The following is a 22,936-nucleotide window of genomic DNA, read 5'->3' on the forward strand; positions in this document are numbered from 1 at the left end:
CTAAGAGAAAGTGAGGACTGCAGATGCTGGAGATCAGAGCTGAAAATGTGTTGCTGGAAAAGCGCAGCAGGTCAGGCAGAATCCAAGGAACAGGAGAATCGACATTTCGGGCATTCCTGAAGAAGGGCTTATCCCCGAAACATCGATGCTGCCTGACCTGCTGCGCTCTTCCAGCAACACATTTTCAGCTCAGAATAATTCCTCTATCAGCTATATGATCTTCAACATAATATGTACGGCAAAATTTCTTCAATTGAAAGTTTAATAAAAGCCTTTTCTGTTTCTGGATTTTAAAGGTATATATGTTTAAAAATTTATGGTACTGTTTTAAAAACTTTCACCCCATAAACTCAAATCTTAATTCTGTAATTTCCTGAAATCTTTTGACCATGACCTAGCTCAGCCTACAGCCATACTAGTCTGAAAATGCCCAATCTTGTCTGATCTCGGAAGCTAGGCAGAATCAGGCCTGGTTAGTACTTGGATGGGAGACCGCCTGGGAATACCAGGTGCAATAGGCTTTGTGGTGGCTCAATGGTTAGCACTACTGCCTCACAGCACCAGGGTCCCAGGTTCAATTCCAGGCTTGGGTGACTGCCTGTCTGTTGTTTGCACATTCTCCCTGTCTGCTGGGTTTCCTCTGGGTGCTCTGGTTTCCTCCCACACTCCAAAGATGTGCAGGTCCAATGAATTAGCTGTGCTAAATCGCCCATGGTATTTGGTACATTAGTCAGAAGGAAATGGGTCTGGGTGGGTTACTCTTTGAAGGGTCTTGTTGGGCTGAAAGGCCTATTTTCACACTGTGTAGGGAATAGAATCTAATCTACCTTACGCTCAGGGCCGTGGGTTCGAGGTCCATGCTGCGCACCTTCATTTTGAGTGGCACAATAGCTTAGTGGTTAACATTGCTGCCGCACAGTGTGAGGGAGCTGGGTTTGATTCTACCCTCTGGCAACTGTCAATGTGGAGTTTGCACGTTCTCCTGGTGCCTGCATGGGTTTCCACCAGTGCTGCAATATCCTCCCACACTCCAAGGATGTGCAAGTTAGACAGATTGGTCGTGCTAAATTTTCTGTAGTTAGCCAACAGATGTATAGAGTAGCGGGATATGTCTGGGTGGCATGCTGTTTGATGTGGACCAGTTGGGCTAAATGGCCTGTTTCCACACTGTAGGGATTCTGATTTTCGATTTGATTACACAATGCCAGCTTATAGTCTAACAGCTACCTAATGAAGGAGCAGCACTCTGAAAGCTTGTACTTTCAAATAAACCAGTTGGACTATAACCTGATGTGATTTTTGTTTTAACTTTTTGTCCACCGCAGTCCAACACCAGCACCTCCATCATTAGATTTGATTAATGTCCTGAATTAAGGTTGACTTGCGTATGAAATAATAAACCTGAGGTTGTTGAAAAATGATTTTGTAAACCATTTTTATGTGACCTAAATATCCATTGTCGTCATCAAAAAAACCAGAAAGCCATTATCAGAAACATGAATCTGCAATTTAATAGAATCAATCAAGACAGTGTAGAGGCAGGCCATTCAGTCCATTGAGTCCATTGAGCCCATAGTGACCCTCCCCTCCACTGTCCCTATAAATCTTGCATTTCCCAACTTGTAACCCTTGAAGCCAATTTTGCCTTTGACATGCACAATGTGTTCCAGGTATTATTAAATACAGTCATGGATGAAGGCATTCACTTTCATTTTGGAATGAAACCCACATGGGCATTCCTGAAGAAGGGCTCATGCCCGAAACTTTTCCAGCAACACATTTTCAGCTTATGCTCTTGAGTCATAAACTCTCCCTATAAATGAATACAAGACCACAGGAGTTTAGATAAGAAACACCTCCGATCTATTTCTGTGATATTTCTATGATAATGAACTTGTGCAATTAAACCATATATGCAAAACTAAAGCATCATGTGGATTCATTTGGTTTTAACAAAATAAATTTGCTTTGCTATCAAGTTCTTTGACCTTTTTTATTAATGGACTATCTGTCTTTGTTCTAGGTTACTTTTGTAGTTCTGGCATTCCTTTTAGTCTTCCTGTGTGAAACACCAGCTGACCTTTGCAGAAGTGTCCTTGGGTCCTTCAATGCTGTGGCAATTATAACAGTTACAAAAGTTATCCTTTCGGTTATCTATGCTGTCTTTGAATATTACTTGCATGTACAGCATTCCAAGTTCAGGGCAAGAGGCTATCTGGAATTGTACCGCTCCATTAGGCATCTGAAGCGTCTACCGTTACTCATTCATTCTGCAGGTGAGGAAATAATTGCAAGGATAAGGGTAATTGGGTACTTGTAGAATGTCTGAAGTTTTTCAGAGGATAAAGTTATGTAGATCTGAAAATCAAAGTTTGTCTTGGATGAGAATGCTGGCAATGCTTTGAAAGATAATACAGTGGAAACTTGATTTATCCGAATGAGATGGATGGGCACTATTTCATTCAGATAATCGATTATTCGGAAAATCAATTTAAATGGGGCTTGGAGTTTTAAAGTCTGCTCCCCATTCAGGAGACTGCAGCAACACAACACATGGGACACCGCCCCTCTCTCGTTTCTCCAAACCTGCCTCCCCAGCACAAAGCATGCGAGGCCATGGGGGGGGGTGGGGGGGTAGGAGGGGGGGGGGGAAAGAGACAGACAGAGAGAGAGAGAGAGAGAGAGACTGTTTAATCACTAAACAAAAGACACGATCACTGCTGGAAACACTCCTTTGATGTAATGTTTCTATTGGGACCTCGATCTCCTTCGGATAATCCGACTTTCGGATAATTGATATGCGATAATCGAGTTTCCTCTGTAACTAGTAATGCACCTCTGACTGTAAACTAACTTGTTTCTGGAGGAGATGCAACAAAAAGAATGTTGCTAATATGTTGAGCAGGAAAGAGATTTGCTACCAGTAATCTTGCACCTATTTTCAGCAGTTTTGAGGCACTGGCCTTCAACAAAATATCATGAATCTCCACATCAAGCCAAATGCATACATAAATGTACTTTCAGGATATGGTGCAAAACTTTGCACACTACTCCTTTGGCATAAACGGCACAGTTACTTCAACTCTTTAAAAACGTCTTCTGACATTACTGAACAGTTTGATATACTTATTGCAGTTTTTCGCCCTCGCCCTTGTGGAACTGAATCTTTGCTTTTTTTTGTCAAAATCATACATTGCTGAGAACAAGGTGGTGCATATAAAGCCAAAGCCAAAGCCAGTCAAGAAGTACATATTGTCTTCTATAAACTTTGCACTGTTCAAAAAAGCCATTTCCATTTTGTACCTGTATATAATGCTGTTTTAATTTTCCAAATCAAATTGCATTAATTTCTAAAGGACTAATACCAATATTAATTTCATATGTGGCAGTGGTCTAAGGTAATGTAAAAATAATATTAAACAATATCCACCTCCTTGCTACCAGCCTTATTTGGTCCTCCTACTTGTGCTTTGTTCATAACCTGCTAGATAAATGCAAAAAGTCACCATGTGTTCTGAATCGGCTTTTTGTGCAATTCTCTAACATAAACAAGATATTTAAGAGCCAAATAACGTAACTTTTATGCAAGATATTAGCTTCTTGTGTGTCCACTGCTACCTTAGAGTGGCGGCATGATTCACAATTTTTGAAGTTATTCTTGCAGCCTGGATCCTCCGATGTTGCTTCATTTTATTTTCTCCCCAAATCGCAGTACTGGATGAACTCAGGTTTTTCAGCGTCTCTGTAAAGCGAAACAGTTAATAGGCTGAGTCTTTCAGAAATCAGCCACATGTCATTTTGGCAAGTTCAATGGAGGGTTTTTTAAGTTTCCCCATGATATTGTCCCAAACACTCTATTTTCCCACTTGCCACAGACTGAATCCCCAATGCTATAAATCAAGCCCAGTCGTGCACCTGGGTCAAGCTTTAGAAGTCTGGAATTGCCTCCCACAGTGTGGAAAAGGCCATTCGGTCCATCAGCTTTGCACCTACCTTCTGAACAGTGTCCCACCCTATCCCAGCAACCATACACTTCCCATGGCTAACCCACCCAGCATGCACATTGCTAGACATTACAGGACAATTTTAGCATGGCCAATCCACCTAACCTGCACTTCACTGGACTGTGGAAGGAAACTGAGAAACGGAGCAACTGGAGGAAACCCATACAGACAGTTCCCCAAGGCTAGAATTGAACCCATGTCCCTGATGCTGTGAGGCAACTGTGCTAACCACTGTGCCTCACAGTGCCTTTCTGGATAGTTAATGACCTAGACCTTGATGTACAGGACACAATTACAAAATTTATGGTGATACAAAATTTAGAAACTTTATAAATTGTGAAGGGAATAGTGTATAGATTCTTTTGACGTTCTACAGGGCTCAGTGCAGTGAAGTGCAAGGTGACATTTTTAATAAGAAATACATGGAGAGACAAGATAAGATGAAGGGTACAACACTGTCTGAACAGGGGAATCTGGTGCCTATGTAGATAAAACATTAAAGATCACAGGACCAGTTAATAATGTGTATAATAGAATTTAGGTTATCAGTTGGGGCATAGAATATATGAACAGGGAGGTTATACAACTTGTTCGAGACGACAGTATTGCATCCAATTCTGGGTACCACCCTTTTTAGGAAGGATGTTGAGGCACTAGAGAGAGTGTAAAAGAGTATGGTTCCAGGGATGGTATTTCAGTTATGCAGATAGATTGGGAAAAGTTGGGATGGTTTCTCTTGGAGACCGGAAAGCTGAGAGATCTGATAGGAAATCATGAGTTCTGAGCAGAGAAAATGTTCTGACTCAAAAGAATTGGTAACGAGGGTATAGATTTGTGAAGTAATTAGGAGCAAAAGCACATGAGGAAAAGCCTTTTCACCCAATGTATGGGTAGGGTCTGGAAGGCATTGCCTGATGAGGTGGCAAAAGCTGGTTCAGTGAAGTCACTCAAAAGGATGTTAGATTGCTGTTCCTTTTTGAATATCGTGCAAGATTACTGAAAGAAGGCAGGAAAACTTGTATGAGTTTTTGAGGAAGTAACAAAGAGGATTGGTGAGGGCAGAGCAGCAGATGTGATCGATGTGGACTTTCACTAGGATGTTCAACAGGGTTCTCCATGGGAGACTGATTAGCAAGGTTAGATCTCATGGAATACAGGGAGAACTAGCCATTTGGATACAGAACTGGCTCAAAAGTAGAAAATAGAGGGTTGTGGTGGAGGAGGCTTGTTTTTCAGATTGGAGGCCTGTGACCAGTAGAGTGCCACAAGAATCAGTGCTGCGTCTGCTATTTTTATCCATTTATTTAAATGGCTTGGATGTGAGCATAAGAGGTGTAGTTAGTAAGTTTGCAGATGACACCAAAATTGGAGGTGTAGTGGACAGAGAAGAGGTTTACCTCCGAATCCAGCAAGATCTTGATCAGATGGGCCAATGGGCTGAGAAGTTGGCAGCTGGAGTTTAATTCAGATAAATGTGAGGTTCTGCATTTTGGGAAAGCAAATCTTAGCAGGACTTGTACACCTTAATGATAAGGTCCTGGGGAGTGTTGCAGAATAAAGAGACGTTGGAGTGCAGGTTCATAGCTCCTTGAAAGTGGAGTCGCAAGTAGATAGGATAGTGAAGAAGGCATTTGGTATGCTTTCATTTATTGGTCAGAGTATTGAGTACAGGAGTTGGGAGGTCATGTTGCGGCTGTACAGGAATTGGCTAGGCCACTGTTGGAATATTGTGTGCAGTTCTGGTCTCCTTCCAGAATGTTGTGAAACTTGAAAGGGTTCAGAAAAGATTTACAGAGCTATTGCCAGGGTTGGAGGATTTGAGCTTTGGGGAGAGACTGAATAGACTGGAGCTGTTTTTCCTGGAGCGTCGGAGGCTGAGGGATGACCTTTTATAGAGGTTTGCAAAATCATGAGGGGCATGGATAGGGTAAATAGACTAGCTCTTTCCCTGTGATGGGGGAGTCCAGAACTGTATGGCATAGGTTTAGGGTGAGAGGGGAAAGATATAAAAGAGACCTAAGGGGCAACTTTTTTGCGCAGAGGGTGGTACGTGTATGCAATGAGCTGCCAGAGGAAGTAGCTGGTACAATTGCAACATTTAAAAGGCATTTGGTTGGGTGTATGAATAGGAAGGGTTTGCAGGGATGTGGGGTGGGTGCTGGCAGGTAGGACTAGATTGGATTAGGATATGTGGTTGGTATGGATGAATTGGACCAAAGGGTCTGTTTCCTTACTCTACGTCGATGGCTATAAGTGAGATGCTTGCTCGGAGAGCTGCTGCAAACACAATGGGCTGAATGATTGCCTCCAGCATTGTAACAATTCTGTGATCTGTCAGATGTTTAGTTAGACTTTGAAAACAGACAAATGGTAGAAAACTGCTATGTTCAGGTAATGGTGTACCTGATATCTATTCAGTCATTAGTATAAATTTGTCTCCACCTAGTGGGTTCAGAGTAAAGCTGGGTTGTCAGGATGATTTTGAAGCCAAGGAGGTACGTTTAGTTCTGTATTTAAATGTGCTAGTACTATTATTTTTGTTTTAAAAACTAACGTTGTCTGGTATTTTCCCTTATTTCATTTTGTTAATAATAAATGTCATAAATGGAGAGGCTAGATTTCTTTTTCTTTTTATCTATTTTAATAGTGGATTATAGCTTATTTTCTCAACTCTCAGTTGAAAAATTATTTTCCACCCCCACCCCTATCCTAATGGCATAATAAAACTTCTAACTTTCTTTTCTTTCCCATATAGGTTAAAATTTTCTTTCACTTCTTAACTTTTAACTTCCATTTTGGGTTTACTTTTGTGTGTCTCTGGCAATTCCAGGAAGTGCATTACTGGAATGGCCATGCAGCATTTCCAACTGTGACCTAATTAATGTCTTGTATAAAATTTAAATCACTTTTGATTCTATTGCATGTGATGGAAAAAGAGAAAATTTTGCTTAAAAATTTAATCTTTTGTTTGCTCCTTGCATTCTTTTTGAAAGATCTGTGCTGGTTCTTGAAAGTTTAAAAATCACACAACATCAGGTTATAGTCCCAACCGGTTTATTCGAAAGCACTAGCTTTCGGAGTGCTCCTCCTCCTACATCAGGTGGTTATGGAGTACAAGATCATAAGACACAGAATTTACAACAAATGTTTACAGTGTGATGCAACTGAAATTGTAATTTGAGAACTACCTCTCAGATCTCTGAAAGTTGCCACCCAGGTAAATAGTGCAGTGAAGAAGGCATATGGCATACTGGCTTTTATTGGTAGAGGAATTGAGTTCCGGAGTCCTGAGGTCATGCTGCAGTTGTATAAGACTCTGGTGCGGCCGCATCTGGAATATTGTGTGCAGTTTTGGTCGCCATACTATAGGAAGGATGTGGAGGCACTGGAACGGGTGCAGAGGAAGTTTACCAGGATGTTGCCTGGTATGGTAGGAAAATCCTATGAGGAAAGGCTGAGGCACTTGGGGTTGTTTTCATTGGAGAAAAGAAGGTTTAGGGGTGATTTGATAGAGGTGTACAAGATGATTAGGGGGTTAGATAGGGTTGACAGTGAGAACCTTTTTCCACGTATGGAGTCAGCTATTACAAGGGGGCATAGCTTTAAATTAAGGGGGGGTAGATATAGGACTGATGTTAGGGGTAGGTTCTTCACTCAGCGAGTCGTAAGTTCATGGAATGCCCTGCCAGTAGCAGTAGTGGACTCTCCCTCTTTATGGGTATTTAAGCGGGCATTGGATAGGTATATGGAGGATAGTGGGTTAGTGTAGGTTAGGTGGGCTTTGATCGGCGCAACATCGAGGGCTGAAGGGCCTGTACTGCGCTGTATTCTTCTATGTTCTATGTTCTATGTTTTAGAATGTCCATGTTGGTTTCAGTTCTTTCATATATAAATCCCAGACATTTTTAATATAAAAAAAGTTACATTCTCAAGTGAACTTTAACAATAGGTGCTATGTCGGCCCAGATAATGCATTGAAGGTGAGAGGTGCCCTGTGTGAGACTGTCTGTGCCCCAATGTTCAGACTGGTTCTGTTTCTAAAGGGATTTACAGAATCTTTTATATACATTCATGCAGTTTTTGAACAAAACAAGATATAATTGTGCAAGTACAAATTTATCCCACAAACCTTTTGTGTATGGGTGTTTGGTGGGGGGGGGGGGGTGTGCAGTTTGTGAGTTTGTGTGTGTGTGTGTGTGTGTGTGTGTGTGTGTTGCAGTGAGTCACCTGTAGTGTGACATGACCCCAAAGTCTTGGATGAGGCTGTCCCCATAGGTACAGAACTTGGCTGTCAGTCTCTATTCGGTCACTTTGCATCGTTGCTTGTCCCAAAGTCTGCCTTTGAAGATGGTCACCCAAAGGTTTGAGGCCAAATGTCCCAGCCTGCTGAAGTGTTCTTCGACTGGGAGGAAACACTCCTGTCTGTTTGTTGTGCACTGTCCATTCTTCTGTTCCTGGAGCCTCTGCTTGGTCTCGTCAATGTACCATGTTCAGGGCATCCTCGCCTGCAGCGTATGAGATAGGCAACGTTGGCTGAATCACATGAGTGATGGTGGGAGCCACGTATATGGTGGGAGGTGTCCCCACGTGTAATGGTGATATCAGTGTCGAAACTCTGACACGTCTTGCAGCATCTGCCATGATGGTTGTATGGTGCTGTCCTGAAAGCCAGGCAGTTTGCTGCGAACAACTATCTGTTTGAGGTTTGGTGGTTGTTTTATAGGTGAGAAGTGGAGGTGTGGGGATGATCTTGTCGAGGTGCTCATCCCCTTCGATAATGTGTTGCAGGCTGTGAAGAATGTGACGTCATTTTTAGGCTCCTGGGAAGTACTGAACAACTAAAGGTACCCTGTCAGTTGCAGCACGTGTCTGTCTCCTGAGGAGGTCACTTACGGTTTCTAGCTGTGGCACGTCAAAACTGGCGGTTGATTAGTTGAGCATCATACCCTCTTATGAGGGCATCCTTGAGTACATCCAAATGCTCATTATATTCCACCTCATCTGAACAGATCCAGTGTATGTGGAGGGCCTGCCCATAAGGGATGGCTGTTTTAATGTTTCGGGTGGAAGCTGGAGAAGTGTAGCATCATGTACATTGGCAAGACCGAGCAGAGGCTATGGCAATGGATGAATAGACACCACACAACAATCAATAGACAGGAGTGTTCCTTACTACTCGGGGAAAACACTTCAGCGGTGTGGGACATTTGACCTCGGACCTTTTTTGGGTGACCATCCTCCAAGGTGGACTTTGGGACAAGTAACAACAGAGTGGTCGAGCAGAGGCTGATAGCCAAGTTCAGTACCCATGGGGATGGCCTCGACCAGGACCTTGGGTTCATGTCACATAATAGGTGATGCCGCTGCACCTCTCTCGCAGCTGCAGATCCTCTCTCACTCACAAGCTCTCTCTCATATACTCACATGAACACACTAAACTTTTGCTATAAATTCTGTCTTGTGATCTTGTACTCCACAACTTTGTAAACCCTAGTCCAACACCGGCACCTCCATATCGTATCTATGTTGGTACCTTCTTTTCTTGTCATTATTAGTTTGTAATAGATTAAAACCATGAAGCATGCTCTTTCAATTTCGGGCATCAATACCTGGGACAACACTGGAACAGAGCTGAAAAAGTGTTGCGGGAAAAGCGCAGCAGGTCCGGCAGCATCGAAGGAGCAGGAGAATCGACATTTCGGGCATGAGCCCTTCTTCAGGAAGGGCTCATGCCCGAAACGTCGATTCTCCTGCTCCTTGGATGCTGCCTGACCTCCTGCGCTTTTCCCGCAACACTTTTTCAGCTCTGATCTCCAGCATCTTCAGTCCTCCCTTTCTCCTAGAACACTGGAACAGTGTGAATCTAGTGGAGGCTACAGAGGTTGAAAGCGGAGAGTCATTGGACTGTTGACAGGGTCTTCACCTGAGCTGTGTTGGGACCAATGTTCTTACAAATCACATAACTAAGGTGGGAGAGCGGCCTTTAAACTAAATAGTTGGAAGGAAGGGAGTTGTTTTGAGGAGATTTGGTAAATCAAAAACAACAAAATAATCGAGCAGCATATTGATAACCGGAGAGTAGAAATCATAGAATCCCTACGGTGTGGAAACAGGCTGTTTTGGCCCAACAAGTCCACACTGACCCTCTGAAGAGTAACCCACCCAGACACATTCTCCTTCCCTATTATCTTGTATTTACCCTGACTAATGCACCTAACCTATACATACCTGAATACTATGGGCAATTTAGCAAGGCCAATTCACCTAACCTGCACATCTTTGGATTGTGGGAGGAAACCGGAGCACCCGGAGAAGACCCACACAGACTAGATTAGATTCCCTACAGTGTGGAAACAGGCCCTTTGGCCCAACCAGTCCACACTGACCCTCCGAAGAGTAACCCACCCAGACCCCGCACCCAGAGGAAACCCACGCAGACACTGGGAGAATGTGCAAACTCCACACAGATGGTTGCCCAAGGCTGGAATTGAGCCTGGGACACTGGTGCTGTGAGGCAGCAGTGCAAACCACTGAGTCACCGTCCTGCCCGGAGCAGAAAGAACAGACAGACTTTTAAAAATGCACCAACAGATAAAACCAGGGATTGTAAAATAAAACTAGTTCAAGATTAGTGGTTATTTTGTCCTAGTTTGTTTTTGAGGAAAGGTTGTAAGGTAGAAGTGAAAAGCTGTCTCTAAGAAAGTAAACAACTTGTAAGGAAGTTGGAACAATGGAAGCAGCCTGAGTGGGACCAGCTCTCTCAGACCAGGCTTTCTAGTTTTATTTAGTTTTTCAGGTTTAGTTTTAAACTGAAGCCATTAAGGTCTCCAAAGAATTGGAAACTACAGTGAGTGTCTCCTACCTGCGACACTGAATCTTTTTCTAGATGTTTATTTCTCCTGGATTGGAGCACTGCATGTGAGAATCTGAATTTTCCCTTTTGTTAAGGTGTGTTTATGAGATGTTACCATATTGGAACAGTTAACGAGTAATTACTTATTACTCAATTAAATTTTACAATAGTTAAGTTATTCTAAGTTCCTCTTACTTACTTTTGTTTGTATTTGAATTATTGTTTTGCTTAACAGGGTAGTTTAACCAGTCATATTGCATCCGGAACGCTCACTTCTCATCTATCTTTTAAAATAAGGAAATGTTAGTGTCTACGCTACCTTAAAATATTGGGGTGGTATGGTCCATAACTAGATTGAAGAATGCACACCATTCATAACCAAATGAATGAATTATTAGTACAGATGTAATGACTATCATACATTTTTGTTTCTGGGACATGTTTGCAAGGTGGCCATAACTAGGACCAGAATATTAGAAGTGTATTTGACAGTTTAAAAAGACACATCTTTGCCACAATTTCCTAGTTTTATCTGTTAATTAAGGATGTTGGTAATACATTTCGTGAGAGAGAGAACCTTGACTGAAAAGTACAAGGTGTAGAATCAGTTTGGGTGGAGATACAAAATGTTCCTTCAGAACATGTATTGGAAGAAATAAATCGAGCTTTCAAAAATGAATAATCATGTGACTTTAATCTGTACAGATTGGGGAATCAGATTAGCAAATCTAACCTGGAAAGTTAGCTGACTCATGTATGTTGGACAGTTTCTTAGCAGTTGATTATAGAACCATCCAGGATCTTGTCTATTCTAAACCTCTTAATGTGCAGTGGATAGGATTAATTGATAGCCTTATGATAAAGCAGCCTCTAGAAAACAATAAGCCTTGTTAACCTAGACAAGGCTCAAGTCAAACCATAGCTGAAATACTGTGAATAATTTTGGTCCCCTTATCTGAGGAAAGATAGACTGGCATTAGTGGCAGTCTAGAGAAAGTCCTTCCACACTTGTGCACTATGTTATGAAGAGAGTTTGTGTACATTGGGCCTCTAATCCATTGGTGTGTCAAAGAATGAGGCAACCTTTTTGAAGCATACAAGATTCTTGGGAATAAACCAAAGAAATGCCGGTGCTGGAGATCTGAAACAAATAAAAGCAAACTGCTGGGAAAGTTCAGCAGATCTGGCAGCATTTGTGGAGAGAAAATACAATTAACATTTCGCTTCCAGTGTCCCTATTTCAAAATTTTTGCCAGACCTTCATCAGAGGATTCTTTGGGAATTTGACAGGATAGATATTGGAAGAGGTCGTTTTCGCCTTGTGGAAGAGTCTTTGACCAGAGAGTATAATCTGAGTAAGAGGTCACAGAGTTGAGGAGGAACTTCTTCTCAGATGGTAGTGAATCTGTAGCATTCTTTCCCACAGGGCTGTACAGGCTGTGTTAAGTATATTCAAAGTTGAGAGAAACACTTTTTTTTAAATTCGGGGAATTGTTTTTATGAGAAAAAAGGCAGGTATATGGAGTTGAGGATTATCAGATCAGCCATTATGTAATTGAATGGAGGAGCAGACTCAATGAGCTAAAAGGCCTGCTGTTGCTCTTACATCTTATGGTCATTTTGAGTTACAAACTGTACTGGAGTGCCACAGCAATAGTTGCTGCAGCCTCAACTATTTACAATCTGTATAATGGTTTGAATGTGGGGACAGAATGGATGGTAGCAAATTTGACCATTATACCATAACGGGCGGCACGATGGCGCAGTGGTTAGCACTGCTGCCTCAGTGCCAGAGACCCGGGTTCAATTCCCGCCTCAGGCGACTGACTGTGTGGAGTTTGCACTTTCTCCCCGTGTCTGCGTGGGTTTCCTCCGGGTGCTCTGGTTTCCTCCCACAGTCCAAAGATGTGCAGGTAAGGTGAATTGGCCATGCTAAATTTATCCGTAGTGTTAGGTAAAGGGTAAATGTAGGGGTATGGGTGGGTTACGCTTCGGCGGGGCGTTGTGGACTTGTTGGGCCGAAGGGCCTGTTTCCACACTGTAATGTAATAACGGATAAGACAGCAATTTCTCAGGAGGTACAGAATCTACAAAGGGCTATAGATAGGCTAGGTGAGGGAGCAAAGTAATGGCAATGGAGTAAAATGTGGGAAATTGTGAACTTGTCCACTTTGGCAGGAAGAGTAGCAAAGCAATAAACTATTTAAATGGAGAAAGATTGCAGAATTTCGAAACTGCAGAGGAATCTGGATGAGGATGTGAATCATGAAAATGACTTTGCGAGTCCAGTAAATGATGAGCAAGGCGAATGGAATGTAGATAGTTTATTGATAAAAGTGTGGGGAAGTTTGACTGCAACTGGACAGAGTATTGGGAGACCACATCTGGAGTACAGTATATAATTTTGTTCTTTTATTTAAGAAGTGATAATTACGTTATAAGCAGTTCCAAGTTGGTTCACTCAACTTGTAAACCCTTTGTCCTAGGGATCTTATGTAGAAAGACTGATTTGGGCCTTTTTTTTTTCAGATAAACTGCATTAGTGCTAAGATATATTTTGTCATTTTAATCTATTTAAATACTTGTTCATATTTCAGATCTTCAATTTTGAGCAATTGCATTAACATAAAAAGAAAAGTAATTTTTGGCCATGAGCAAGTGTGCAAATTCTGAAAAGTTAAAAATCACACACCACCAGGTTATAGACCAACAGGTTTATTTGGAAGCACTAGCTTTTGTTATTTTAGCTGTAAATTCTGTGTCTTAAAATAACCTGGCGTTGTGATTTTTAACTTTGTACACCCAGTCCAACACCGGCATCTACAAATCGCAAATTCTAAGAGACATTCACAGTTTAAAAGATAACCTAATAATCTGTACTTCAGTTCAAATGCTAGTTGACAAATGTGTTTTTGTGTTTTGTTTTTGTTCAGAGCCTTAATTTTGTAAATTAATCCTCTCGTCTGCAAAGACAGATTTTTCTGCATAATGAGGACCCTAAATTACTTGTATCCTGTTTAAGGGAGATGGGAGAAATTGGGATTGCTTATGGGAGCAGGCTGTCCAGTAACTTCAGCTGGCAATGTGTCAGTTGCCTTTACTTACAATTGCGCTCTGCTGTAAATTGCTCCTATATTGTTCAGTAATATTTGCTGCCTGGACTGATAGTTGAAGTATGGTCGTTGTTAAATGGTTCTAAATTGTATCTTTTCCTGGAATGAGTTTGTGCCCGCCCCCCCCCCCCCAAGTGGGGTTAAAAGGGAAGTAGTAAAGGAATACAAACTTCTTTTAATTTTACCCATGCCCACTATCCTTCTGAGATGGAGATGTTTTTAAACTAGCGTGGGTAATTTATTCAGATTTTATTTAATATCCTCATGCAGTACAGCTTTGAAATTCATGTAATTTTTCTTCTGTTTCTTAAAAGGTATGTGTTTGAAAAAAAAAGTATTTTAAGTTCCTTCAGAAAAATTCATCAATTTAATGTTCTTATTCTTGTTTTTCTTTAAGGAAATGCAGTACTCTTAATATTTTTTGTACTGATGCAGCTTAAACTGGAAACTCTGGTGATCTACTTCATTCTTGGAGTCCTGACAATGGAGCTTTTCTTTTCTTCAGTATGCCTAATCATTTACACAGGTGAGGGGGGAAAACAAAGAAACCAGCATTCCTGCTGTGTATTCATTAGAAGCAATGCAATACAATTGGTATAATAATAGATTTCACACATCTGTATTTACACATGAACAGTTCCCACCATTCTAGGCTCCTATTTTATGGGTTTTTAAAAAAAAAGCAAGTGAAGGAGAAGGTTTTGCTTTTCAGAGCTAAACATTTAACAAGATGATGTAAGCAATCAAGTTTGATGTAGTGATTTTATTTTGATGCATGTGTTGCACAGAAATGTCATCATCTTCCCAAACCAAGGGTTTTAAATTTGAGGTTACACCTGACAGTTGTTGCTTCATGAAAGAAAGAATTCTAAGATGACTGGAAGCAATGAATATTCAGAAAATTATCAATTGGCCATAGAGCTGTACACCTTGGTTACTGTCACGTGAATTTATAACCCCACCTAATTGACCTGACCAAATGTCCTGAGTATCAACTAAGCATTATCTCCAACTCTGCACAGGTGTGCTGCAGAGGGCTGAGTTGACGGTGTAAATACCAGCAACTGTCTAATCGGAGAAATCTTCAGGATTAAGAACTTTATATTTTTAAGTGACATTAGATTTGAAGCATAATTTCTACTATGTTTATGTAGGGATTTAAGTGACATGTTTGCTTGTATGTTTCAGTCAATATTTTTATCCAAGTTATGGGGATTTTGTTATTGTAATACTGTAATAGGTCCAGATGGCCTTCCCTCCAGTTTTACCCTTGCCCTAGCCTGGAATCCCCACACACATTTTGTCCTGCTTTCTCTTATAACCTCTTGGAAGGAGTGGGTGGATGTGCACACTAGTGGACAGCATCATCAAAAAATAAAACAAATTTCCCACTGTATACTGCAGACACCCACCTCTGTCTCAGCATCACCTGTGACTCCTATACTTCATCAGATTGCTACTTCAAATTGGCTGAAATTTACCCCTGCCCCCACCCAATTAAATATTGGGAAGACTAAAGTCATTGTTTTAGTTCTTGTTCCCTAGCTACTAATCCAGCCTGAAACTCTGGCAACAGCCATGTTAACCTTGAGCAATTAGTAAACTTAGTGTCCTACTTAATTTCAGTTAGAATCTAATCATCTATCCATACCTTCATGAAGACTGTCTCTTTCTACCTCTGTATATTGACTTTCTTGTATCTGCACATTTTTATATCTGCTGTTAAAACCTTCATTCACTACTTTGTTACCTCCTGGACTTGACGCTTTTTAGTGGTGTCCTATAATTCTGACCTGCTGAGCATTTCACTTATGTTTTTGGCAGCTGTTACCTAAGCCCCATGCTCTTGAATTCCCTCCCTGAATCTCTAATCCATTTTAAGATATTCCTTTTGAATCTACCTTTTTGATCACAGATTTGGCCATTTGCCCTAATATCCCTGTATGTAGTTTGGCTTCAAACTTCTACTTTATAACACTCCTATAAAGTACCTTGTTGATTGGTCGCCTTCCATGCCCAATAATAACTGATTTTATTTTCCCTGAGTCATTTTTATTTGTCATGGCCTCATTTTCATCCTTAGAAATTTGCAAATTGTCCAAAAGTTTTATATAAATGCTGCTTTAAATAACATTCAGTAAACTGTTTATCAGTTTGTTTATTCGTGTTTAGAGTTTTGGGATTTCACACTTTTTAAAACTAAAAAGAATCTATAAAACAAAGTACTTGCTCTGAGTTTAAAATAACTTTCTGCAAGTTATTAAACCCATCTAGACACCAACCCCAAACATTAAAATCTGTTAGAAATTTCTTGCTAATTTTAGATAAATTTCCCTTCACTTTCATATTATTTCAAGAACAAAAGTAAAGTGTATTTTAATCCAGTTATAGTCCTATTGGGTTGCAGTACTGAAAGAGTTATCTCATTTCTGAAGAATGCAAAGTAGCATCCAAGACTTTAGGATGGAGCAGTAAATAGTCAAATTCTTTCCACCAAATCCCAGTTATGCTGCTTGTGAAGCTGAAGCCTGAACAATGACCATGAATTTAATGCTGATGGGGTAGTGTTCTTACAAAGTTGTGATTTTTTTTTCTCTTTTTGTAGCTCAAGACAATTCTTCCAAAGTAAAATATGTCCCTTATTTCAATTTATTTTCTGTTAAAGGGCAGGTTGGGTAATGTTTATAATCTGCATCATATAATACTGGCCCCAAGTTAAAGGTAGTGGCTCTTGTATTAAGTTCAGCATTTGTACAAAATTCTAGTTTTTAAAACCAATAAAGGAAAACCTGCTTGCTTAGCTTGCCATGCCAGCAAGAACCAACTATAATTCAATTTAATCTGTGCATTAATTTTAACACCAGCTTTTATACTTAGTGTATGATCATAACTAAGTGGTAGTTTGGTGTTTGATGTTTGGATTTTGGCTGCAGCAGACCACCAAGGAGTAACCGTAGTCGTCTCAATTACTTTACAATTTTGCGCTAATTTTGAAGCTTGTAGTTTATTGTAAGCATCACTTGAAAATGCTGTTCTATTTATTGACCGTACAATTGTTCTTTGAAGCTAGTGGTGTGTCTCATTTACATTGCTCACAGTACTGCTTCTTAAAGAACATGGTTAAGACACTAGGAAGGGCAACATTCTGGCAGTACATTTAACTAGTCCTTTTTAGAAAGCATCTTCCTGCAATGTAAACTAAAATTACAGTAGTTTAAGTAGAGACATATATGTTTATGACACTCGGTCACTCCAAACATATTTAGTTTAATGATGTCAAGATGAAAGGAGATCATTCAAAAGAAAACTTAACCTTGTAATTGTTTTGTTCGGTTAAAGTAATTTTTACAATTTCGTATTTTGCGGTCTGAGATTCTTAATGTATATTTAACAGTGATAGCAAAAGTGCTATAGTTAGGTACCGTGCCAATAGACCTTGTGCTCTGCTACTTTTAAATGCAGTCTTGAGAGCTCTGATTTTGGAATGATATTTGGGAAATAAAAAGGAATTAAGGTGCGGACTCACCAGGTATCAAATATGAGGAAATATAAGTGAAATTCACTTTTGGAACTTGAGGCTGTTTTTGTTGAATTGGAGGATGTGAAGGCATGGTTTGACTTAGGAGCTGAAAACTGAACACATGGAAGTTCAAGTTCTTGAACAGAGAAATATAGGCAAAAAGAATAAAAGGAAGAAATTAAGAGATTTTTCTTTTTATTTCCCCAAAGTATTTGGGAGAGTTGAGAAATAACTACTAAGATTTGGTTGAAGTGGAAACTATTAGCACCAACTGGGTTGGTTTAGGTTAGACATCTGAACCACGTGACAAGTGCTTAAACAGATGAAAGAAAAAGGTATCCAATGATAAATGGGCTTAAATCAGCTCCTTCAGAATGAACATAAACATTTTAGGTTTATTTAAAAAAAAATCTGCAGATGCTGGAAATCTGAAACAAAACAGAAATTGTCGGAGATACCCAACAGGTTGGGCAGCATCTATAAAGAGAAAGCAGAGTTAACAATTGGGTCTAGTGACCCTTCTGCAGAATTCATTTCAGCTGAGTTTCTCCAGTAATTTCTCTTGCGGGGGAGGGGGGGGGGTGTTTGCATCTGATGCATCCTTTTTTTAATGAATCTTTATTTAATGAAACAAATCATAATTTTCTACATATTTAGAGAAAAAGGGAAGAAACATCAATGGTGATATCAGCAAATCTTGCTGCACACAATCCCATGCCCAAGATAGAAGGAGCTCGTAGTCAGTGAACGGCTAGATGGAGACAGCTCAGTGAGAGGGTTATGAAGTAAGTAGGCAAATAAGGAATTTATTGATAGTTAACTAGGCCAGAAGAGAAGTTGAAAACTTGATAACAGGCCTAAGAATAGGAGAAGATGGGTAGGACAAGCTGAAAGCAACCCATGTCGTGTGATAAGTAGCTGAAGAGTGGGTGAGAATGGGTTGAGTGTGCTGGAAGCAACCCATGTCGTGGCAGGACCAGGATTTGGGGGGGTGGTGGGTAAAATAAACATGGAAGGAAATGATTAGGCTCTAAGTCATTGAACTCAACATTGAGTCTTAAAGGCTGCAGGGTTCCCATTTTAAGAAATGAGATGTTTCTCTTCAAGCTGTGGCTCGCTGGAGCACTGAAGCCTGAGGTAGAAATGTCAGCGTGGGAACATGGTGTGTTGCAGTGGTGGATGAAAGGGTACAGGAGTGAGGTGCAAGAGGTTTTTTCCAACCGATTTAACTATACCTAGCACAGCTTGATATCTAAAGTTAGGAGACCATTTTTTTTAAAAGAAAAGACAGGAGCAGGCATTAATGTTTAATTCTATGTGCCCAAAATACCAGCAAAGCTCAACTAAACAGTGAAACTTTATATACAACCAAAGTATTATGGATGCTGGTGAGTGAAATCAAATTAACATTTGAGACCAATATTTGATTCTTTTTGAAGAAGTGGTGTCCTATCAAACTTGAATCATTAACTTTCTTTCTCTGTCCACACCTGCTGAGTTTCTCCAGCATTTTGTTTATATCAGTGAAAGCTGTGTTATTCTTTGCATTTAGTTTTTTTTTGGTGTTACCTTTTAGGTCAAAATACTTTTTATTTCCCACCATACCGTGATTGCTTGCCTCTGCGGCAATTTGTTATTCGTTTGGTTTCATTTGTGGCTTATCTCCCATTTTCTTTTCCAAAGAAAGAAATAGGATATTAAATATCTTGAAATGATGAATTTCAGTTGGTGAATTCACACCCATCTTGTTGCTGTGTGTGGGAGCTGCTGGAACAATAAAAGGGTTAGGATATTAATAGATAGTCATTGTTGCTCATACTTTGGGACATTGCTGCCCACCCCTGCAAAAGTAAAGTTGCTCCAACCCATGAACACTGGAGATGAAAGTGGAGTAGACTACATTTTCAGGATTAGTTTCAAGAAGTCAATGAAGTAAGGAGGAGGCAAAGGAGAAAGCTAGCCATGTTTGGTAAACATCTTTGAGATGGCAAAAATCAGTGTGGCATTACATGTTTGCCACAAAGGTTACAAAATCAAGAATTCTGGGGAAGAATGGTATTTCCATTGTCATGTGCCATCTGGATTCCCTTAATTTTTAAGAGGTCTTTTGATTTCAATGTTGTTGCATATTTTTTTTTCTGCCCTAACTTGCCTCTTTTTGTATCACAGTAAAGATTATAAAGTTCAATCAGTTGAAACCATGTCCTGACATCCAAGAGGAAGAGCGAAGGCATCGATGTCCTAATCTCACTAATGTTCTCTCTGAAACTGGATTCAGGTGAGTGAAACGTTTAACATGAAATGGCAGTTTTATTTTTAAAAATTTCCTTTTTGGGACTTCCATTCTGTTTGTTATCCCTGATTAAAGGTAGCACTGTATTTTCTTCTCTTAACTGACCAGTTACTATTTTGAGTAAATAGTTGTTGCACCAGCTCACCTTCCATCTGTTGAAGGTGCTCAGTTGAACTCAGCCTAAACTTTTGCCACGAAAGAAGTAGGCAACCTGCCAAATTCCTTAGGCCTAGCAAACAGGCTCCCCAGTATGGAACTTTTCTTGTGAATCAGGATTTTTAATTGTAATTTCAATCTTTTTATTAAAGAAAATTTGTTCATGGCAATTGGGAAGCAGAAACACATTTGTTACAATGTGTAGATTTTCCACGTCGATTGTTGCTATATTGCCCTTCTGACTCCGGTTTCTGTGTATGGTATCATGGGATATTTAAAGGATCTACACCTCTGTTTATAAAGTGGATATGCTTTATCAAATAATTCCAATGGATTCTGTTTATAAGATGACTTGTGCTAACTCCGCAGTGATACTTCTCTTTTTGGCAAGTTCTTTTATTTGACTGGAATATAATTGTATGGGCATAGCTTGCCTTCCAGTACAACAATTATCTCATTCAATTTGAAGCTTCAAAGTATTGAGGAGCTGTCAGATTGTGCATTCAGTGTAGTAGCAATAATACACTGAAAAAAAGAGTTTAGTGTCTTATTCAACTATCCTCTTGGAAGAGGTGAGATCAGTTTTAGCACATCATAATTGTTCATGATCTGCTCACAAAAAGAAAATTGAATTGGGCATCTTCATACTAGTCTTAACTCAGCTACCATTAGATAAGGAGGTTTTGTTCCTTGGGTATTGCCCTGGCCTCTGAGGCAGAAGCTTTGTGGTTGAATCCTATCCCAGGGTATCCTATCCTATCCTATCCTATGTAGGGTGCATCCATATAGTAACCAAACAGATTGGCATATGTTGGAAGCTCCAGGCAAGTGATTAGAGCGGGAGAGATTCTTGGTCAGCTGTGAGATGGAAAGAATATGGAGCTTCTAGCATCACTATCCTTAGTGCCAGACTACAAATCTGTCTAGGTGTTGCCATAGCAACATTGACTTCCTGAGTAACTATTACCCTACCATCATTAAATAAACTTGAAGCAGAAAAATTGAGCAGTTTGTAGTTTTGGGCCTTTTTGAAACCATAGTAACTGTTCAGAACCTTTGATTTCAGGGTATTTTCCATGTGTTCTGTTGGTGCCCTGGTCAATATTTTATTCCTCAACCAAAACAGTAAACAGTGTTGTTGGTAGTTTATCTCATTGTTGTTTGTCAGACCTTGAGTATAAGTTGACTGGTTTCCCACACTCCTATAGTGGCTACACTTCCAATATACTTTGGTCATAAAGTGCATTGAAATGTTATGCTAAAAAATGTACCATGTAAGTGTAATTTCTTTTTAATTTGATGCAAATAAGTTCACATCACACAACAACATTGTAAAGCTGTCTTTTTCATCAAGGGATGGATCAAATTTAGAAAACCTTGTAGAAAAACAAGCGGACCTCATTGACTACTTAAAAATGCACAATGTCGAATTAAGTAAAAGGCTGCTGACTTTAACTTCCCAGCAAGTCCGAGACTGAGGCTTTGAAAGAGACACTAAACATTTGTGATAAACCAAAGAATAAAGAAAGGCACAGCTTGTGCTGAAGACGTCAAAATGGGCATAACCATTTGAAAGCAGTGTGAATATGAAATGTAATTTAATAAATGGGTACAGTTATCTTCAGAATTTACTTTTGTATTACTGCGATTACATTAGGAGAGAACATTTGCTACAAACATGAGTAATTTGTTTTTTCCATTTTGCCACCAATGTTCTTCAAATCAATCATGTAGCAGGATTATCTTTTGACTTGTGCCAAAAGACTTCAGTTGTGAATTGTGATCACAGACAATTGTGTCTGCTGTGCAAGCAAAGAGGTTGTTCTTGCCTTTGTAATCTTGGCATTCAGTTTGTTATTGATGATGTGAATATTCTGAATGACTTTTTTTTAAAAATAAAATCTTGTTTAAGATAGAATATGTGTATAAAATGTACTTTTTAAAGTTGTTTTTGAGTACTTTGCTAACTATCCTGGGTTTAGTTTAAACCTGCATACTGGTCACTGTTGCAGAAATGCAATTAGGAATGTTCAAGACATTGCTATCCTATATTTTGGAATTTTGTGACTTGTAGAAGATGTATTGCAAATGTAAATTAATAATAAATTTTTTCACAATCCACCAATTTTGTTTTCAATTCAATTACCACTTGCTAACACCTTGCCATTTTATTTTTTAAAAATCCTCTTGTTGATTCTGTCTCTATATATAGTACAACTGACACAATTTTTGTGCTTGTAAATCTCCTGGCGAACTGAATGAGGAAAAGCTCAGCTTCCTGCTCATGTCATTGTCCTGCATAGTCATCTATAGCAGACATTTGGATACAAGAGCTGTACAGAAATGTTTCAGGAGTTGTCTGAATTGGTGATGGACGTACAAGCCAATTGCAATTTGAGAAGAGGAAAAAGTAGAAATGTCATCTTCACCCAAGATATTTAATTGAACCCAGGTCTCTGGCTCAAAGGCAGGGACACTATCATTGAACCACTAGAGCCCACTGAATTGATTTTTTTTAAAATTCTTTCAATCTACTATAATAAAAAGCCCTCTAAAAGAAAACATTGCTCCTGATTTCTATCTTAATATTAGCAAAAGGGTTGCCCATTGATGTCCTGTGGTCCTATGCATTCCTTCAAGAGGAAACTGCCTCTCGACACCTCGCCTGTCAAGCTCCCTAAGAATCTTTAGCAGCATGAGAGATGACCTCCAATGATGTACAGGTCCAACCCACTCAAACTCTTATCTTTGTTTATATAATATATTTTTATAAAGAAAAAATAGATTTTTAAATATTACAACTAATACAAAACAATGCAATTCAAAACAGTACAAAAGTAGTACAAAACTAAACCCAAATAATAAAAATTCCCCAACCCACCCTCCTATACAAATGTATGAACATATAATGGAGAAGTATAAAAATTTTAAAAAAACTAAACTAGCTATTTAACTAACTAAATAAATACCTAACAACAAACAAATAAATAGTAATAA

At 39.7% G+C, this 22,936-nt stretch overlaps 1 protein-coding gene and 1 pseudogene across 1 annotated transcript in view; both read left to right on the plus strand.

The window, feature by feature from the left end:
• tmem192 (transmembrane protein 192) overlaps window positions 1-22,060 on the plus strand; it is a 40,115-nt gene extending 18,055 nt beyond the window's left edge. Inside the window, exons 3-6 of the mRNA XM_072576509.1 lie at window positions 2,024-2,276; window positions 14,368-14,496; window positions 19,660-19,768; window positions 21,294-22,060. Of these exons, the coding sequence (XP_072432610.1) occupies window positions 2,024-2,276; window positions 14,368-14,496; window positions 19,660-19,768; window positions 21,294-21,417 (615 nt within the window). The 3' untranslated portion in view covers window positions 21,418-22,060. The remainder of the gene's footprint in view (window positions 1-2,023; window positions 2,277-14,367; window positions 14,497-19,659; window positions 19,769-21,293) is intronic.
• On the plus strand, window positions 403-521 carry LOC140482934 (5S ribosomal RNA; annotated as a pseudogene).
• Window positions 22,061-22,936: the final 876 nt, after the last annotated feature.

This window comes from Chiloscyllium punctatum, chromosome 1 (assembly GCF_047496795.1).
Source record: "Chiloscyllium punctatum isolate Juve2018m chromosome 1, sChiPun1.3, whole genome shotgun sequence".
Lineage (NCBI taxonomy): Eukaryota > Metazoa > Chordata > Chondrichthyes > Orectolobiformes > Hemiscylliidae > Chiloscyllium > Chiloscyllium punctatum.